This window comes from Diorhabda carinulata, chromosome 6 (genome assembly GCF_026250575.1).
Source record: "Diorhabda carinulata isolate Delta chromosome 6, icDioCari1.1, whole genome shotgun sequence".
Classification (NCBI taxonomy): Eukaryota; Metazoa; Arthropoda; class Insecta; order Coleoptera; family Chrysomelidae; genus Diorhabda; species Diorhabda carinulata.
Genome location: NC_079465.1, coordinates 9018283 through 9038107, shown reverse-complemented (window position 1 = coordinate 9038107; position 19825 = coordinate 9018283). Strand labels below are relative to the sequence as shown.

Below are 19825 nucleotides of genomic sequence, written 5' to 3'. Positions count from 1 at the left end.
GAAATGGAGAATGTACAAGACAAGACATTTATTATCTAAGATATCCAAGTTTCATCTTCCGTGACTTTTCGAGAAATAAAATCATCACCGTCTTCATTATTGTGTATCAAAAGGTTACGGTTTTGCGTCTTACTTTTTCAATTGCGTTAATAACCAAATATAATCCATCATCAAATCATTGTATAACTCATAACATTTTGTCCCTAAATCCTACAGATTTGCCGATAAATTTCACTTTATTGAACTTTCTTTGTATTTATAAAACGATTTGATTTCACAAGTGTCAGAATTTACAATTAAGGCTGATAGAACGAGTAATACGTAGGCAGCAGAGATCTGAAAGGGCCCTACATTTCTTCTGATTGAATCAGAGTAACTGCCGCACATGCTCGGATTACTATCGCAGCACTAACACTGATAGAAATAGAAACGGAACTTACATTGTAGATATACCTCGTTATTTAGAGCAATTTCTATTTTATGGGAATCTTTTCAGGAATATTCATGTTGCTACTTTTTTTTTTAAATTAGTATCTTATTTTTTCAACCTAATATTAGAAATTTTCTATTTTCAGGTATAATGTGTTGCGTTATCGATAATCATGTCTATTTCATAATCATCACAGAATTGGAAAATTTGGTATGTTGCGGCAAACAAAAAAAAGGAAATTAAAAAAATTTCCTAGTGTTCCATGAACAAGTCGTAATGTGTAATATTTTTGAAAAGAGAGTCATATTTAATGTCTCTGATTTAGATTCGAGAATCGAATAATCAGATGGGGTGTCAGAAACTATGAATAGATCAGCTCAATCATGATCTGAATGTTAGAGAAAAAATCCAGATGTCATTCACTATCTTTCGAAAACTGAAAAAACTAATCGAATCATAGCCATATGATAGGATTTTTTCTACCCTGGTACATCAGTGAGTAAATGCAAATAACTGTATCCTCGGTTGTGATACATCTACAACCAGATGTAGGATGCAATGTATCCTTGCCACATTTTGGTAGTGTTTCAATAGCTGTACTGTATAGTAGAAATCAAACAAAATTTCTAAATATGCATTTAATATACAATTTTAGGCTTCTACAAGTTCTAACGGAGGGCAGTTATAATGTCTAATATTTCGCGGCATAACCATATTGTGTTGAATGGCGGCAACATCCTTCATATATTCTTCAACGGCATTTATTAACGAATCAGGTACAACTGGACCAATACCGGGTACTTTATCTACCCAAATTTCTTCATAATCTTCCTAAAACGGAAATTTTTTCTAAAAATTTAATGCGATAACCTAACATGAAATTAAGTTTATCAATAGAAATCAAATTATTTCAAACTTTTTACTTCAATTTTGTTGTTTATTCAAAATTCCTTCTGTCAACTTCATTATAGCCAATCCGATTTTCTCGATTATAGCACGTTTTTTAAACAAAGTCAAAACGATACTATAGGATCATATGAGCTGGGAATAAGGGAAAAATGATAACCTAACTAAGAGAAGACATCTATCTAGTTACACTGTTTCCTTAGAGTCATTCACTCTAAAATGACCTGGCTGACTGGATCACTTGTCGAAGGTTCCTCTCAAACATGTAGCACTTATTTTCTTCCAGCACGGCTCCCTTAAAAGATCACAGTGGTTCCCTCTTTTGCAACACGAACAATATGACCAATTTCACATTAGCCTGTTCAACCGCTGATCGACTCCAATCTGCACCGGGCTTATAGGCAAACACGAAGTTACTTGGTCTCATCTCACTACCAAATAGAACAAAAATTCGTTATTAAACAAAGAGAGTAGATATATATCTGCCTTGATCATTTCTGTCATAATAGAGCTTCTTGTATCACACTAAATACTGACAGTTATCTATAGACTTCTATGATGAGTCACATATTTTTGCCGATTTTTTCTTTACCTTCAATAACAGCATTATCCAGTGTATCCAAATCACTAAATCACTGTTATAATGACCAATGAGACTAGAAAAGTTGATTCACTTCTTTTCGTTCAGAAAATTCAAAATAATTCATATACATTAAAAAAACACACAATTTCCTGGAGTTTTCAGGAAAAAATCTGGGCTTTGGTAATGTGTAAGTTTGAAAGACAAATCTCCTTCTTCCCCTTTATCTTTCCTTCTATCAAGAGTTGAAGAAAATGGTACCTCACACTCCGTATCACATGTCCCAGGTATACTGTTTTCCTACATTTTATCGTGCCCAGCAATTCACGTTCTCTTCTTATTCTTTTCAGAATATCTTTATTGGTTTTTCTTGCTGATCATGGAATTTGCAAAATTCTGATGATTCTAAGGAATATGCGAATTGACCTTAGGCTATATATTATTTTATGCTTGAAAGTATTAGGAAACACTTTTTTAAAAAATAAAATGTAAATTAAAGGATAGTTGAATATGAAAACAAAATTTGTTACCTTTTCCACTTGTTCCTCCTCACTTTTTTCTTCTTCTGCTTCGACTTCATCAAGTTTATCTTCAATTTCTTTTTCTTTGAACTGTTCAATAGCCAAGTTCTGAGAATCAGTGAGAGGCATCTCAGCTATAAGTCTGCACTTGAATTTTTCAATTTCTTCATCAGCTTCACCAGGAATTTCTTGTTGTAGTGCCTAAAATATCGAAAATACTCATCAAAGTATCTCATTTATTGATAATATTTGCGACTGACTTAAAAATATTATAATGATAAGTAAATATGTTTTTGAGAGATAACCGATTCTATTGTTATAATTCATCATTTTAATCCATTATTATTGAATGGTTTAGAAGAAATTTTTATTTCTAGTTTAGAATGTGTAAAGGAACACTTTCTTATTATCATATTCTATAGAAAAGGAAAAAATGAGATGAATATAATCACCATAGTCTTGTAAAGAGCCTGATTTGATAGATACAAAAGTTTTATCATCCCCATTGTTTTTCTTGAAACCAGCAAGGTAAATAAGTTTTTTTGGATGATCTACTACATCCATGAAATGTACCAAATAGATATAAAGAAACTGAGTCTCGAGAAGGTAGTGAACATTTATGTTTGGAATATCAAATTAAGCTGAGTGTTGGTTTTGAGATCACAATAAACACCAACAAAAATATCAAAATAGCAAAGTACATAAGGATGGAGATGTGACAGACTGCGAGAAGTCCTAGCCAGAATCAAAGAAATAGATTAGGCAAATACTTGGCCGAACAAGTGGGTGAGTATTAGGAGGGCTTTAAAAAGGGGAAGTCAGCTAGTGATCAAATTTTCATACGTACGACAATCCAGAACAATAACTATGACCAAGGATTAAGCCTGAAGCTCCTCTTTGTGGATTTCAAGCAGGCATATGATTCAATAAGTAGAAAACATTTGTTCCAGGCACTATTAGCACTCGGAATACCTAAGAAAATATTACATTTGGTAAAAATGACACTGAATAAAACCGAGAATGAAGTACCTAGCTGTCGAAGGAAGCCTATCGGAAAAGTTCGAAACAAAAAGAGGTTTAAAGCAAGGAGAACTACTATCAACAGTGCTGTTTAACCTTGTATTATAGATGATCCTGAGAAGTAGTGGCATCCGAACCCCGGGGATGATTTACAATAACAAGACAGAAATCCTTGCCTACGCAGATGATGTGGTACTTATAAGTAGAACTATTTGAAAAGAAAGCAAAAGAATATGGACTGCGCATAAATGAACAAAACACCAAATATATGGAGATTGAAAGGGATCTGAATAGCTGCAATCAATTGAAAGTGACGACAGCGCAAAAGGAGTATAGATTTGTAGTCCAGGAGTTCGAATATATGGAAGTCATAGTGACTAACAAAGGAGATGAAACCAGGAAAATCGACAAAAGACTGGTGAGAGGGAGCAAACGTTTGGATCCCTAAGAGGACTATTGAAATCAAAATATATTTCAAGAGCCGCCAAGTTACGCATTTACAAGACAGTTATACAACCAACGGTTCTGTATGGCAATGAGTGTTAGGTGATGAACAAAAAAGAAGGAAATAATTAACATATGCGAGAGAAAGGTACTAAGAAATATTTGCGAAGGAGTGCGGGGGGAGCAAAACGAGTGAAGAAAAAGAACGAACGCCGAGATCAAAGTACTGTAGAGTCCAGCTGAGATGGGATATGTGGTCAGAGCAAAAATACTTAAATGGATCGGGCATATAGCCAAAATGGACGAAGACAGTTGGGTGAAAAGATCCTTGTTAAGGGGAGAAGAAAGATTAAAAAAGAATAGGAATAGAGAACTGGCGTGAAGTAGCCATGAACAAAAATAGATAGAGGAAAGTAGTAGAACGACTCCATGCCTTACGCCTATAAGCACTGTTGAGCTGTTTATATACATCGGCATATGAATATTTTGAGTCTATCATCACAGAATATGAAAAAATTAACAAACAGAGCCAATGAATTATTAACAAACAACAACAAAAATTATATATCATGTAATAACTATGTGTAGAATAATATATTCAACAGAAAATCTGGTGATATCCTATGAAAATAAAACTAAAATTGATACAATTGAGATAAAACTTTCAAGAAAAATAGTGAGTAAAAGAAAATGGGCCAAAATCAGGAACAGTTAAATTGGTATGGACATATTATTAGAATGGATCACGAAAGAATTAAGGTAGGTAAACCAAGAGAAAACTAAGAGGGAGAACAAGAAAGCATTTTATCGACCAGATAGAAGAAATAGAACGAATAGGAAAATCCGTCCCATTCCGGCACTTAGCAAGGCATAATGATAAAACACGACCAATATAAGCCATCTGCAGATATAAACATTGTTCAACACATTGCGTTGTTCTCAATACATTGGTATTTTGTTACTGAATATGCACCAATACAAGTTTGAAATTACCTATAATTTCGAATGAAATAAAAATGATAAAGAAAAGTCAAAAAATTAATTAATAACAATGTGATAAACTCTGAACACACTGCGTTAGAGATAATTGTAAGTATACATTGGGCTTACTTTAAGTCGTTCCAAATCTTCTAACAACGTTTTTTCATCTTCAAAATCATATGGTACAATTTTTCTCGGTTCTTCGATTATAGTATCAACAGATTCTTGAGGACAAGGCTCCTCACTTCCTTCTAATTTGGCTTTCACATCCTTACCAGCGATAATATCATACAGAGCATCTTCTTGAAATTCACCTTAAATATAAACGAGTATAAAACTTTTTCAGACGACATATAATAACGTTTTGATAGAGAAACAATACAGTCTCTTAGATAGTTGGATTATATAATTTTTTTCAATATCTACCAATATTTAAAAAAAATTCATGTAATGAAGCGAGAATTTCACGTAATGCTATGAGGTTAAAATATATTGAGTACAAAATTCCAATTGCAGCTTACATGATTTTGCTAGTTAGCAAATATTAATAATTAATTCTAAAAGTTCCCTTAATTTGGCAATATACCTTGCAAAATACATAACTTTCCCTGTTTAAATTTAACGCCTTTATTTTAGTTCTATTATGTACCATAGCCTCTCTTTAGTCCTTGTACAGCACAAAACAAACCCAATAAGAAGGTCGATTTGCATGTAAATTTCGGCAACCCAAATTTAATTCTACCACTTACCAATCGCGGCGCTAGTGTAATAAAATGTGTCATTACTGTAAATGTCAATTGTCAAGATAAATAAACATCAATTTCCCAAACGCTTTACTAATGTGTGTTCTAAATGGGAAGAATTTCGCAGAATTCAATACCTCAAATTATAGCTTGTGTGAAAATATTTTCTGGAAAGTGATTTTAGAAATATCTATATAAAACATTTGAACTATTAAGCTATCCCATCTATCCCTACCTCTCATCTGCCTTCATTGTCAACTTCCATACAGGTATAGTAAACTAATATGATCGCTAAGAGCATCAAGTTGATAGTCCAAGTGTTTATGCCTTAACATCTGGCAATTTACCTATAGAAGAGCCATTAGAGTTTTCAAGCAGAGCAGAGCAGAGGTGTATGTACAGAGGAAATTAGTAGTTTTGAGAAACAAAAAGCGGGTTTTTTGACTGTAGCTGGAAAAAGTAAGAAAAATTTAACACCTAGGGAAATGGTAATGTATCCATTCCATCGGACTACAATAGTCTAAATATCGAGATTGGAAAACCGTTTTGTGAATAACAGTGAGTAGTTAAAGAGATTGAGAGAAAATGTATGAAATTGGAACATTTGAGTGTATAGACAAGGTACAGCAAAAGGTTGGAGTAAACAGGATAAAACTTTTGCTCTTTTAATGCACAACTCAACTCTCTGTAACCTTTCAACTGTAATAAATTGAGCAATATTTTTTTAGTTATATCCCAAAATGATACCATATATATATATACTATATCATTGTAATGATATGGAAATCTATTCAACTGAATTACTGTTTTATTTCTACACTTTTTATTTTGATTGCTAGGAAAATCTGTATTTTTTCAGTTTTCGTTTTAAAAGTTATATTGTAATCATGTAAACTAATTTTCCTTAGTTTAGTTGAAATGAGGAAGAAAACCAAACAAGTTTGGAAAACGAAGATGTATTACTTCAGACAACGGGCAAATTCTTAGATGTATACGTTGAAGAACGTTTTGATGCCGTAATGCATCACAAGCTCCAGAAGTATCAAATAATGATGGATCGGTCTATTGTTAGCGAACCGGTACCGGTATTTAAATACCGGAAACTTTAAACCTTATTTGAAAATGTATCCTACATGATACATAATGCATATATTATCCAAAAAGGAACCCAAATTTTTCATACTTAAGAATTAGCCCATTTAAATCTAAAAAAAATCAACAAAAAACTTTTAAATTAGCTCGTTGCCAAATTAAGGGTGTTGATATAACCTCTAAAATATTGGCATTAAAGATAAAACTACTGTTTTTGTTCTTGATAAAGTATGCTTAATTTGAAATATTTGTTTTCAATGTTAACGCGTTAACATTGTGCAAAAATTATACACGCATGTCCTTCTTCTTCATAATTATTATAAATTTCATCAATTGTTTCATCCATAATTAAAGAAATTTATAATATACTTCATAACCACTAGACAAATATTACTGAGGGGACAATTATTTCTAGTTTTTTCTATATATATGACTATAACAACAACATTGTATTTCTTTATGGTTTCGATATAATATTGAAGTAAGTTTTTCCGCTTCTAAAATGCGAAAAATGGAAATCAGTAGTGAGAGAGTTACTCAAATAATGCCTAGTGAGATTAGTGCATCTGCTAATGTCGATATGTGTGACTGATATTCAATAAAATCAATCGAGATGTATGAATTGGTCCACAATTAATTTCAAAAATTAAGCAATGATAAGCGTATAAACCAAAAAAAATTTAAGGTATTTAATAATAAAATATTTTCAACCTGAAATACCGAAATGTATAAAAACCGCAAACCTCTGTAACCTATCAGTGACGCTGCTCATGAGAACTAATAGTAGAAAGTTATTCAAGAGGAATAAATGAGTTTCAAAGCTCAAAAAAACATAGACAAATGATACAACGTCAACTGATCGCACTTATCCATCAGTTTTCCAAGGAAGAAAGATCTTATTATATGATCTGGGTTATTTTACAAACATTTAGATCATAGTTTCCAAAAGGTTTTAACACGCAAAACAGCTACACGAATATTTCACGTAGCACGACTCAAAAGTAATTTTATGTCCTTCGCTTCGGTCTGGAAAATTGCTACTAATTAATATCGGTATTTTTTTACACTAAATGATTACAGCTCAAAATCTCCATTAAATGGAAAACCTTACGTTAAAATTATATATATATATATATATATATATATATATATATATATTTCTTCAATTTCTTATTTTTTAGACCTTTTGATATGTTTATGTTTCTAAATGTTCTTGATGTTAGGTCTCTTCTGTTTCAAAATTAGTTTTTTTTAATAATTTACTAAAAGAAAGAAAAATATTGACGTTTCGACTAATTAAGTCTTTATCAATTGATTTATATTTTGTATTATACTCATTCAATTCAAAGTATAGCTTCAATTCAGTTTTTTTCTGGATATATTGAATGCTTCTTCACCTTAAAGTTATTAACAAATGAATACAAAACAAAATATGGATATCAAACACAATTTTTCAATGTATTGTTACTAACACGTCCACGACATACCGTAAGGCCGGTCCTGTTCGGTTAGGATGGAAGAGTCAAAAGTTTGGCGGATGCGATGGCTTTTTATACATTTTTATCACAGTGGCAATTTGTTTATATTGATTTAGTACCAATATCTATGAAGACCTTTTTATTTATTAGTTTATATGTTTACTTTCTAGAATTATTCGAAAGAATATAATTGGATGTCATAGTGAACGAAATAGTAAATGCCGAATTTAAATAAATTCTACAAGTAGTAAATAGTTAGTGATTAGGAATTATGAATATTGTCTGGTGTAAGTGTGTAATTAAGTAAGTAAGAAACAGTGTGTATAAATTCACCCCACCGCTAGAAATGGTTTAAAAAATTAAGAAAATCATTACAGTATTATTAGTACCACCTCCCCATCCGAAAATGCTAAGATTGCATACGTTCCAATTTATTTAAAAAATTACAGATACATATGCTATGATGAAATTCTATGCTGAAAGCTACACACAAGTATAAAATGAGTTAGAGTTGTGAGAATAACAGATATAAATCCAAAAAATCATTCAATTGAAGGAAATATCTGAAATGTCTGATTTAAAGAAATGTAATGGTTCAACTTAATATCACTAACCTTCTCCTTCCATTTCGAACATTCTTTGAGCGTACATTAATTCCGGCGAGATATCGTCAACTTCCCCCATTTCTCCTCCTGAAGGCTCTTTTAAATATGCAGGAAGCTCAATTGCCCTGTAATATTTTGAGAACTTTGATATAAACACTACGCCTACCGTTACAAATACAATTTCCAGCCTGTACAGGTACTCACTAATATAAGTTTCTGTACTCACCCAGTCGAACCTTCTTCGGCTTCATCGTGCTCTTCTCCAACAGCCACATGATCGATATAATAATCTACGGAATACTGATCGTCTCCTACTAGACTTGGACATGATATTTCTTCTTTGCTCATCTCTTTTTCCACTTCTTCTGATTCAGATTTTTCAGACAGCTGACTCTTCTCACTGTGTGTACAAATAAGTAATTCGGTAATAGCACTAATAGGTCTTTTGTAGTATATTAGGGTTGCGACGTTTAATAATATTTATTACATTAAATTTACATATTTAAAACAGTTTTGATTGTAGGCAACAATGAGCATAGGCACGCAATGCTTCCTTCACTATCCATTGGAAAGCGCCAGTAAAAAATATGGCGGCTATAGAGGAGAAAAATTTTACGTTTTGCAGTTAACAAAGAGGAAATCCATAGTCACCGTACACTCTGCATTCTGTATCAAATTAGGATGTAATTATAAAGAAGATAATAACATTTTTTTAACCTTTTATATTATCATCAGTTTAAAGATAACAGAGTATAGAATGACAAAGAATTAGTTCAAAAGTAACCCAAGTAAATAGCTTTTGAAGGGTAATCGTGATTCAAACAACTGTTTAAAGAGAATTATTGATATGATAACAACTACGTCTTTATCATTTCCAATTGTTACAGACTCTATACACCTAGAGCAACATTTACGAACGAGAATCTCTCGCCTCGGCATCAACAGAGAGGCACTACTTGCAAAAAGCGAACATTATAGTTATTTTAGGGGATTTTGAGAGCACAATAGTATTCCAAATTATTTTAGGAGCAAACTGTATATATCTACATACCTTTCTTCTTCTAACACCACTTCCTCTTTTACTTCTTCTTTAACCTCTTTTTCAGAAATTTCTCTATATAAACTCAGAAGAGAATCGGTGAAATAGATATTTTTCAACATTTGACCTTTGGAGGCATCAATCTTGGCTAAGAAAGTGTATAAATCCATGAATGTTGCTAATGGTATCATAGCTGATCCACCTTCAGGTTCATCAGTCATTATTTCACAAATTAATTTCATAGAACTAGTTAAATCCTACAAAAAAAAACAATAAATTTTTGTAATTCACTCCTATTTTCTAAAACTGTAATCAACATATAATATTTAATCAAGTTCACAAACTTGGTAGTGCTAAAAAGGACCGAGCCATGGCAAAAATGAAAATGTAGCATCACAATAATTAATGGATTCATGAAATATGTTGTGGCAAAAGAAAAAAAAGAAGAAATTAAGTATGATATTATTACAAAAATCATGAAATTTAGGAAAAATAAGTAAACAAGTGTCAAAAAAATCATACTATACAACGCGGTCCATATGTATGGATTAAATTCAATTTTTGCCTTATTATTTACTATGTGAAAAAAACCTGAAACCTGAAAAGGTCGATTTTTATTCTTAAATTGAAAATTTACAGAAAATATTATCCCTCTCTAGCACCCCCTCTGAATTATAAGCACCCCCTTGAAAATTTCAAATAAGAAACCAGGTTGTGTGGCACGCTGTTGGAAATGAATTTTAGTCTTCTGTTCAGCCATATAAAGCTCTTGGTGCAATTATAACTGAAAAATTAATTTTTAAGATTTTGATCATGTCTCCATCACAAAATTTTACGTAGAATGAAGAAATAAAGTCGCATAATAATTAGAGTATATTTTTCAATGTACTTTACAATTAAATTAAATGTTCAAAATGACCATCATTCACTTCTTGATAATAACCGAGGCGATTTTGGAATCTTGAATGACCTTAGGGGTTATTTTGTTAATTTCTTCTGTTATCCTAGCTATTGAATCAGCAATATTGTCTAGTCTATTAAAATATACTTTAGAAATAGTAAGCTGCTGTTATTTAGGTATTTAAAGTTACTAAAATACATCAGTATAATATTTGTGCGCGTATTAAATTTAATTAAGGCTCATTTGTCCGAGACTCAAAGAATATACATTTTAATTATGATTGGTTGTGGTATTAAAACAAGAATTCAAATTTTTAATAATAAATGCTCTGGTCAACATGTTTCGCAGTCTACATTTAGCAAAACTGAAAGTTTCGTGAAACTGGACATGTAAAAAATATTGAATAAAAGTAGATATGATCAATTTACTGATGAAAAAAAATTAGATTTACTTCTATAGGTTTTTTTATTTATGTTCTCAATTTGATTCTTTGGTACGGCAGTAATGGAATCATCTACATATCGGAAAAATAATAGAATATTTATTATCAAGTTTGCTTAGGACAGTTTCGTCAAGATCTTCCATTACCAATTATGCTTAAATGGAAGCTTTAAAATTTTCATGTTCTTTGAAATTTTACGTTTTCAGATAGTATTCACAAACTGCACATCATTGCATGTGCTTTTGTAAGCTGAATGTGATACTCTATACTAAATAAAAATGCATTGTTTTTCTTGGATTTAATGATTTATTCTGAAAAGGCAACAAATTAACATTTTGGGCGAAATTCAACATTTTGTTGTTAGGGAAGATATGGAACGAACAAAATAAAAAAAACTTGACACTAATAACGTGTATTCCCTCCTCTTGCATTGATGACTGCTTGAATGAGGCGCGACATACTTGGAATTAAGTTGCGGATCACATTCTGGTCGATGTTATCCCATTCCTGCAACAGCAATCTTCTCAGCTCCTGGACAGTTATTGGTACTGGTGTGTGTCTGCGGATCAGTCGTCCCAACTCGTCCCAGACATGTTCTAAGGGATTCATGTCTAAGCTATGGGCTGGCCAGTCAAACCGCCTAATTTCGACCTCATTCAGATACTCCGTGACAATTCTAGCTGTGTGTGGTCTCGCATTATCTTGCATAAAAATGCCATGTTCCTCCATAGTAACCATGAAAGGCATAACATGGTCTTCTAGCAACTTCGTAATGTACCTGTGAGAGGTTAGGGAGCCATTTTCAATGAAAACTGACCCACCGCCAAATGGAGACGCTCGTCAATGCAAACTTCAGCAAATCTTACCCCAGGTCTTCTCCACACTCGTCAACGTCCATCTGACCCAGAGAAGTAAAAACGCGACTCATCTGAGAACAATACTAAGCTCCAGTCATCATCATTCCAACGAACGTGATCTCTGGCAAATGTCAATCTTGCAGCCCAATGCTGGCGTTACAACGGGGGACCTATAGCCATTCTTCTGCATGACAGTCCAGCAGCATGAAGTCTTCTTTTAACGGTCCATTCACTAACGTTTACATTTCTCACTTCTTCCAGTCTCCAAAAAGCTTTGGTACACCCTTTGCACACCACAAAGACTAGCACCTACAATTCTTGCAGTTTCACGTTGCCCCTGACCATCTTGTAACAGCGCAACAATTCTTGCCCCAACAATCGGATCTAAAAGCATTATGGACCTGTCAAATAACTACACTTTGCAATCGTTAGGTTTCACACAAAGAATCAACAGTAAACTGGAAAGCAGGCAAGGGAAATGTGAATGTTCAATTAGCACAAAGGCACATTTTTCACCAAAGTCGTACTCGAATGACAATTAATGACAGCTGTCAAGTCTCGGAAAAATTTTGCTAATTACTAATTATTTTTTAAGCACTAACCTGACCAAAGAAAGATAGAGATAGTGCATCGTCTACTTACATCCGTCAAATGAGCTGCACAAAGTCCTATAAATCTCAGCCAAGGTATTTCTTTAGGGTTATCAAACCCTCCTAAGCACAATATCTGTATTAGAGTGTGATGAGATAAACAAGCACCAATCCATCTATCCCATAATATTTTGAAATTTATAGTTTTGTTACTGGAAAGTTGATACAGGAGAGCCTTCAACCATCCAGGTGTTATACCATAGTGATCTCTTGGGATTGGATATTCCAGACGTGGTTTCACAGGAGGCGGAATATTCAAAGACAAACACCGAAAGTATGCCGTTGACCATCTGGAATTAATAATTCTATTTAGCTTCAATAACATAATTTTCCGTTTAGAATCCTATCCAGGATAGGATCATGATTTCTCATATCGTCAATATTTGCTTTTATGATCACAAAAGTAGAAGTTACTTTTTCACTAGATCTTACATTATGCATAGGAAGGTTTCTCTTTAATTACATTATTCATTTCTACTCCATTTCAATTTAAGAATTGAAAAAGTTTATTTAAATAATTTTTTTACAATTTATGCTTAGAAATAGTTAGATATGTCCTGCCTATTTATTGATACCATTATTTTTGCAGATATCTAGATAAAATAAAAGGTAATAGAGTCGACAATATGATTTCGAAATAAACATCAATACAAAGTTCATTTTAAAACCAAAACGCGTCCGATATTTCATTTAGAAAGGGACGTGAGGAAAGTCTTTCCATAATACTTTGGTGAGTTAGCACTAGAACGCTGCAAAAATTTTTGATATTGAATAATTGACGCGCATTGGGAGCCAATGCGTCCTATTACACAATAGCCTCCAATGTAAGATATATGGAGTAGTGAGAGGGAGCAGGAGGAGAATATCACAGCTCCAGCTTGAAAACTTTGTTCAATAAATCAGCAACTCAGTTATTTCGCACTACTGTACATCAGATAGACACTCTAAAAAGAGCATTATCATGATTCTTTCCAAACTCCAAATTCTTGTGGCAAGAGTGCTTTCTTTATATATATAGAAATAAAATAAACAAAGTTAATCACAAAGGCAAAGAAAAAATATTATCAAGAGAAAATTGAAAAATATAAAAATACTTGTAAACCATTATGGAAAACAATAAAAGAATTTGATCAAAAAGACAAAAACAATAAAATTAAAGAAATTTATAACGAAAACCAAGTAATAATTTCTGATAGTCGACAAGTAGCTCATGTATTCAATAGTTATTTTACAAAAATAGGTGAAAAATATTCCAAAAATATTAATAAATCGAAAACTCCAAGTTCTCGGAGGAATATATCTAATAAATCTTTCTGTCTGGCGCTTAGAGCAGAAAATTAATTCATAACTCTTTAACTCACCGGGATTTGATAAGATAAAAGCGGACATATTGAAAAATGTGACGATTGAAATTGCCCCGCCTATTACTTTTCTTAAAAAAACATATTTGAAAAAGGTGTTTACCCAAATCAATTTGAAGTATCCGTTGTAATACTAATATATGACAAAGATGACAAAAAAACCAATTATCGACCGATATCTTTAATTACTGTTTTTAACTAAAATATTTGAAAAAGCTCTATATAAACAACTAACATCGTATATAGATATATACAAATTAATTTCTTCCCAGCAATATGGTTTTAGACAGGGAATATTCACTACTAATGTTATAGGTTGTTTGACTACCAAAATTTCTAGACAATAATATCAAAGCTCTACCTTTGTTCCTAGATCTATGAATAACGTTAAATATTTTTTTAACCATATGGCATCAACAATAAATTCCGATACAACGTATTTTATTCTCTTTTCAATATATCAACAAAACAATCCAAATTATGATAGATTAAAAATAAATACAAACGAGATAATAACTGAAATAAAAGCGACTAAAAGTAAATTTATATATATAATTTAATAATATATATTTATAAAAATATTGTAATTTTGAACTATAATACCAAGAAAAAATAGTTGTAGTGTAAAAACAATCAGATCAAATAAGTCTTTCGGTCAAAAATTTCATTACTATTTTGCTGCAAATTATATAATTACTTGCCTGAAATATGTGAGACATATTTAAAAATAATTAATAATTCTATAAATTTTATTAAAAGTGTGTTTAAGAAACTTCTCTTAATTACAAATCGAATTGAACTTCATAAACTTATTGATTTAAAGAGAGAAAAGGAAGAAAGGTTTTTATTCACTTACCCAATACATTTTAGATATATACTTAAATAAACAGAAGATAATCCCATGCGCAACATTTAGTTTTTATGGGATTAGATTTTATATTATTGAGTATTGAAAAGTTATGTCTCGGTTAACATAGTCCTAAATGTAAATGAGCCTACAACGTTTTTTTTTCTTTTTATTGTTCTCTTTATACTAAAAATTATTGTAAAATAAAAATGAATAAATATTGAATATTATACATTGAAATGATTTGTAATTTTTCTGGCAAATATTACTATTATTATTCAACAAACAACTTCTGAAGATGACAACCACACAAATTGGCGAAACGTCTAGTAATAATTATTTTCGACGGCGGCCTAATAGTCCAGAAAAAAATTAAGCTTTTTAATGAACAGTTTTTTTAGCATTGTCAACTTTATTTATTTTCATATGTGAACGGCTTCTCGGGTATAGTTACCCCGATCATGACATGCATGTTTAGAAAATTACGTTCCAAAACTGAACTGATTACAATCGAATGCTAGTTACCTTTGCACCCTAACATGTCAGTAACTTGTGATTTTTGTACTTTTAGGCGTCTGGAAATAGAAATAGTTCATTTTTATTAAGTTATCTACTCGAGGACTTTCTCGTATAATTGTTCAAACCATTTCAAAATATATTAACCGTTTTTTTATTAGTGTGGGCTGGTTTTCTGGTTTCTCGTAATGTTTCTAAAGAAACATGGTTCATCTCTACTTCACCTGATAACCTCAATCATTACTTTTTAAATGTAGCCAAAAATTTATCAAATTCTATAACTCATTCTCATGATCCACTTTCATATATCCCTCAAGCTAATGCTAACTTCCACAGTTTCTCCTCTATGCCTTTAGCATAGCTTCGCAGTACAATTAATGACATCAGAAATAAATACTCATCTGTAACTAATGGACTTACATTAAAAATGTTTTCGTTTCATTTCAAGATGGCACTTTTCCCATTTGAATGAAATTTCAATATGATCAATTGTACATATTTTAAATTATTTAGAATTGGAAAATTGTTACGGATTTTCGCGTTATCGCATCAACTTATTTACTTTATGTTTATTCAACTATTAAAAAATGTTTCAAGTCAAGAAAATGTAAATTCTTTGTTCCTTTCTCGGTTTGTGTCCAAACATCTCCGGTCAAAATAGTTGAGATTATGAATTTGGTAATAAAAATATTGATTGCATCTTGTCAAAAGCACTCTAATACCTAACAGTTTGAAGAATTGTTGATCGATCTCCTTCTTCATAATAAAGTACGATGGCTTTCCAAAGCTAAGGTGTTGAAACGTTAAAGAGCGACAAATTCTCTTCTCGAAAACCATGCAAAGATAACTCTCCCATTGAATTTGTTTGACCAATTGTTTGTTATTGACGTACAAGTTATTAGTTTTGAGTAAATGTTCGATTGTTCAATTCGTTTTACTTAAATTATAGGTAATTATCTAATAATTCCATATAAATATGAATATATCATCTAATTTGTTGTAAAAAACACTATAAATCTATGAAAAAATAGATATTTTTTCTTATGAATAGATTAGTTTTTTTTCGCCTTTTTTTACTTTTACTTATGTGAGTATTATTAGTTATTGGCAAGAAAAAAATTGCGGTTCTTTAAAAACTTTGAAATTTTCTAAATAATTATTTTTGACTCTCTGGCCCAGAAGGTTGCAGAATCCTGATGTAGACTATAGAGTATAGTGGTCAATTTATATCTTATTATAATAATGCATCTAAATATTCTTGATTTTAAGTCTCTTCTATTTTAGAATTTTTTTTTTGATAATTTTTAAAAGAAAGAGAAATTTTGACGTTCAAAATATTTTGATAAAGACTTAAAGAAAAGTCGAAACGTCAAAATTACTCTTTCTTTTAAAAACTATCAAAAAAAACTAATTTTAAAACAAAAAGGCCTAAAATCAAAAACATATAGATGCATTTATATATCAAAAGGTCTAAGAAATAAGAAATTAAAGAAATTTATCTTATTATATTTGCATATTTCATATCAATCAATTTTGTGAAAACAGCTAATATACTGTATAATTTTTTTCTTCTAGCTACTACAACCGACAATTTAAGACAACAAGAGTACTACTCACTGTAACAAATCTGTTGGTTGACTCCTAATAGCCGCTTTGGCATATTGTCTCAATAAATAAGGAAAAGTTGGAGGTATCGAAATTTGTTCTGCGCAATATATTTGTTCTGGTAGCCCCGGCATATCTGTCTTTTCGAAAATAATGACAATTCGTATACAAATAGAACTTGTCACAATATTTAACCTTGTTTGGATAGAAACTATGGTAATGTTTGTATGGAACAATAAATAGTAACTATAGAGATATTATTGATTTGAACTTAAGAAGTTCAAACTACAATTATCGCAATTAAAAATCTTTAAATTATAATTCTCGTGCGATACAACATAAATTTATTCATAGTTCTGAGAAATAAATTCAGGTATATTGCAAATAAATTATAATTTCCTTAAAAATATTATTTGGAGGAGTCATGAGAAAGAGTAACAGAAACAAGAAAAATTTTTTAATGATTTTATCCATTGTCGTTTATTGCAGAAACATCTCAAACATTTTTGTATAGTTGAGTCCTCTTAGAACTATGTCACAGAGTATATTCTCTTGCGTAGATGACTATGTCGTCTGCATATCTTTGACAGGATATGCCGAGTTCCGTCAACCCTTATAAGAGTTCGTCTACTACTAAGCTCCACATTAGTGGGGACGCGACTCTCCTTGTGGGCATCCCCTGTGTCTTACCCTACTTTCATTTCTGCTATTCTAGTAGATAATAATTGTGCCATCCATCTGGAGATTGTCCTATCTACTCCTCTCGCATCTAATGCTTTTTTGACAGAGTCGTGCGGAATGTTGACAAAAGCGCCTTCTATGTCCAAGAAGGCACATACTACGTTTTCTTTGTTCGTCAGAGAATTTTGATTTCTAGTTGTCAATTGTAACAAAGCAGTTTTCGTAGATTTACCTGTTTGGTATGCAAACTAACATGGATGAAGAGATTTCCATTTTAGAATCTCTGTTCTAATATAATTGTCGACAGCTTTTTCCATCGTTTTAAGTAGAAACGAGGTGAGATTGATTGGTCTGAAGAATTTGAGATGTGTGATGTTCTTTTTTCCTACTTTCCTACTGAAGATTACTTCCCATGGCTCTGGTTTATAACACAGCTCTAGGCTGCTTCTACCGAGGCGGATCCAAAGTAGCAAGATATCCTCCTGTCCCCTTTGGAAGAGGGCTTAGTAAATTCCGTCCACTCCTGGCGACTTGAACGGTTGAAAGGTGTTCAAAGCCCATTCAGCTACATACCTGTTTTGCAATTGCAGTTTCTCTCGTAATTTTGCTATATTCTGGCCTTTTGTGTACTGGATTGTCGCTTTGTAGGAAGTGAGTTTTCAGCAAGAGCTGTGCTCTGTCCTCTTCACTCAGCTGCCATCCGGTTTCCTCAGTGCGATGGTTGTATTGACTTTGCCCTTCGTCTAGACTTTGTGAAGTCTTGAAGCCGCAGGTGCGGAGTCAATTTCCTCGCAGAATTTTATGAAGCGTTGTCGCTTTGCTTTCCTTATTTCTTTGTTGTAGGCAGTGAGTATTCTGGTTTTAATCTGCCTTTAATAGCCTCTGAGATCTTGCTCCAGACTCTCATTCGATACCTTCCAGTTTTTTACCCGATTTTTTAGGTTCGAAGTACTTAATGTAATGTCTAAAACTTCTTTCCTTACTCTTGTTACAAATGTTGGTGTGTTCCCTACATTGTGTATGTAAAGGTTATTAGTTAAAATATATAAGAGTTGCTCACCTCTGCTGTTGGTGTCTTTGCAATCCCAAAGAGTGTTGTGTGCAGCTTCTTTCTCTGACAGTACTCTAATAGTCTTTGCAGTTCTGGTGGAGGTACAGGCCCGTTTCCATCGAAGTAGCAGGAGACTGACAATTTCTTGACGTTTTTTCTCGTATTCGAGGCGTGTTCGAATATGTACGAGATCTCCGATCAGAAATTCTGAAAGACAAAGTTGGTTTGTGTCATATATTACCTTGGTGTTTTTACAGGTTAGTCCCTAGAAATGTTCCCTGTAGATCCAGGGTTCCTGGATTAGGACTACGCTAATATTGTCTTTATTTAAAACCTGGGCAATGACTGCAGATGCCCCTTTTGCGTGGTGAGCGTTCACTTGGGCTATTTTGATACCCGCCTTCATACCTCAGGTTCATTCGACTTACTAAGTGTTTGATCCCTTTGGTGCTCTTCATCGGCAGTCTCGTTACTTCCATTGGAGCCTCGGAGGTTAATTCTCTGTGGCCTAGGTTTCCAACGTGGAGATGATCTGTGCCCTCCACTTCTTCCTTGGCATCTTCAGTGTGCTCCTTGGAGATTCAGGGAGCATCTTTGTTTTCCTCCTATTTCATTAGGCCATGAACTGGTATTTTCCCAAACCTGTAGAGGATGGTGTAACCATTGGCCTTGATGGTCAGGTAAAATTGTTCTTCTATACCTACCCTAATGAGCTGATCATTACTTTCGACTCTCATTCTGCGATTCTATTAGCTGTAAAAACCTCTTTTCTTCCACTTATTTACTCCTAGGGAGGAACAAAGTGGCGGTGTGTTTTCGGGATATCTTCTCCCGCACACGTAGTTAACTCGGCCCCTGTCCAGCCCACGAGTTGCGGAACCTTCAGCCGACTGTGGTGTTTCACAGTCAACCAGAATTAGTGAAGGCCGAAAGTGGATGCCCCTAAATTGGATCTCTCTCTCATCCTGAGAACATCTCATCCACTAGTACCTCCAACAGCGAGTTTTGCTCGTTCGCGCTGAGAATAGTCTCAGGGAAGGCACTGGCAACAGAATGGCAACTCTCACGAGCTCGA

General features: G+C 32.7%; 1 protein-coding gene across 1 annotated transcript; it reads right to left on the bottom strand.

Annotated features, from left to right (window-relative positions):
- Positions 1-1053: 1053 nt before the first annotated feature.
- Positions 1054-17246, bottom strand: LOC130895316 (uncharacterized). Its single transcript, XM_057802542.1, has 8 exons — positions 17031-17246; positions 12682-12979; positions 9852-10096; positions 9027-9200; positions 8810-8925; positions 5012-5196; positions 2447-2638; positions 1054-1261 (listed from the first exon to the last, which is right to left on the bottom strand). The coding sequence occupies exons 1-8, from the start codon at positions 17150-17152 to the stop codon at positions 1082-1084; spliced, it is 1512 nt and encodes a 503-aa protein (XP_057658525.1). The 5' UTR covers positions 17153-17246; the 3' UTR covers positions 1054-1081.
- Positions 17247-19825: the final 2579 nt, after the last annotated feature.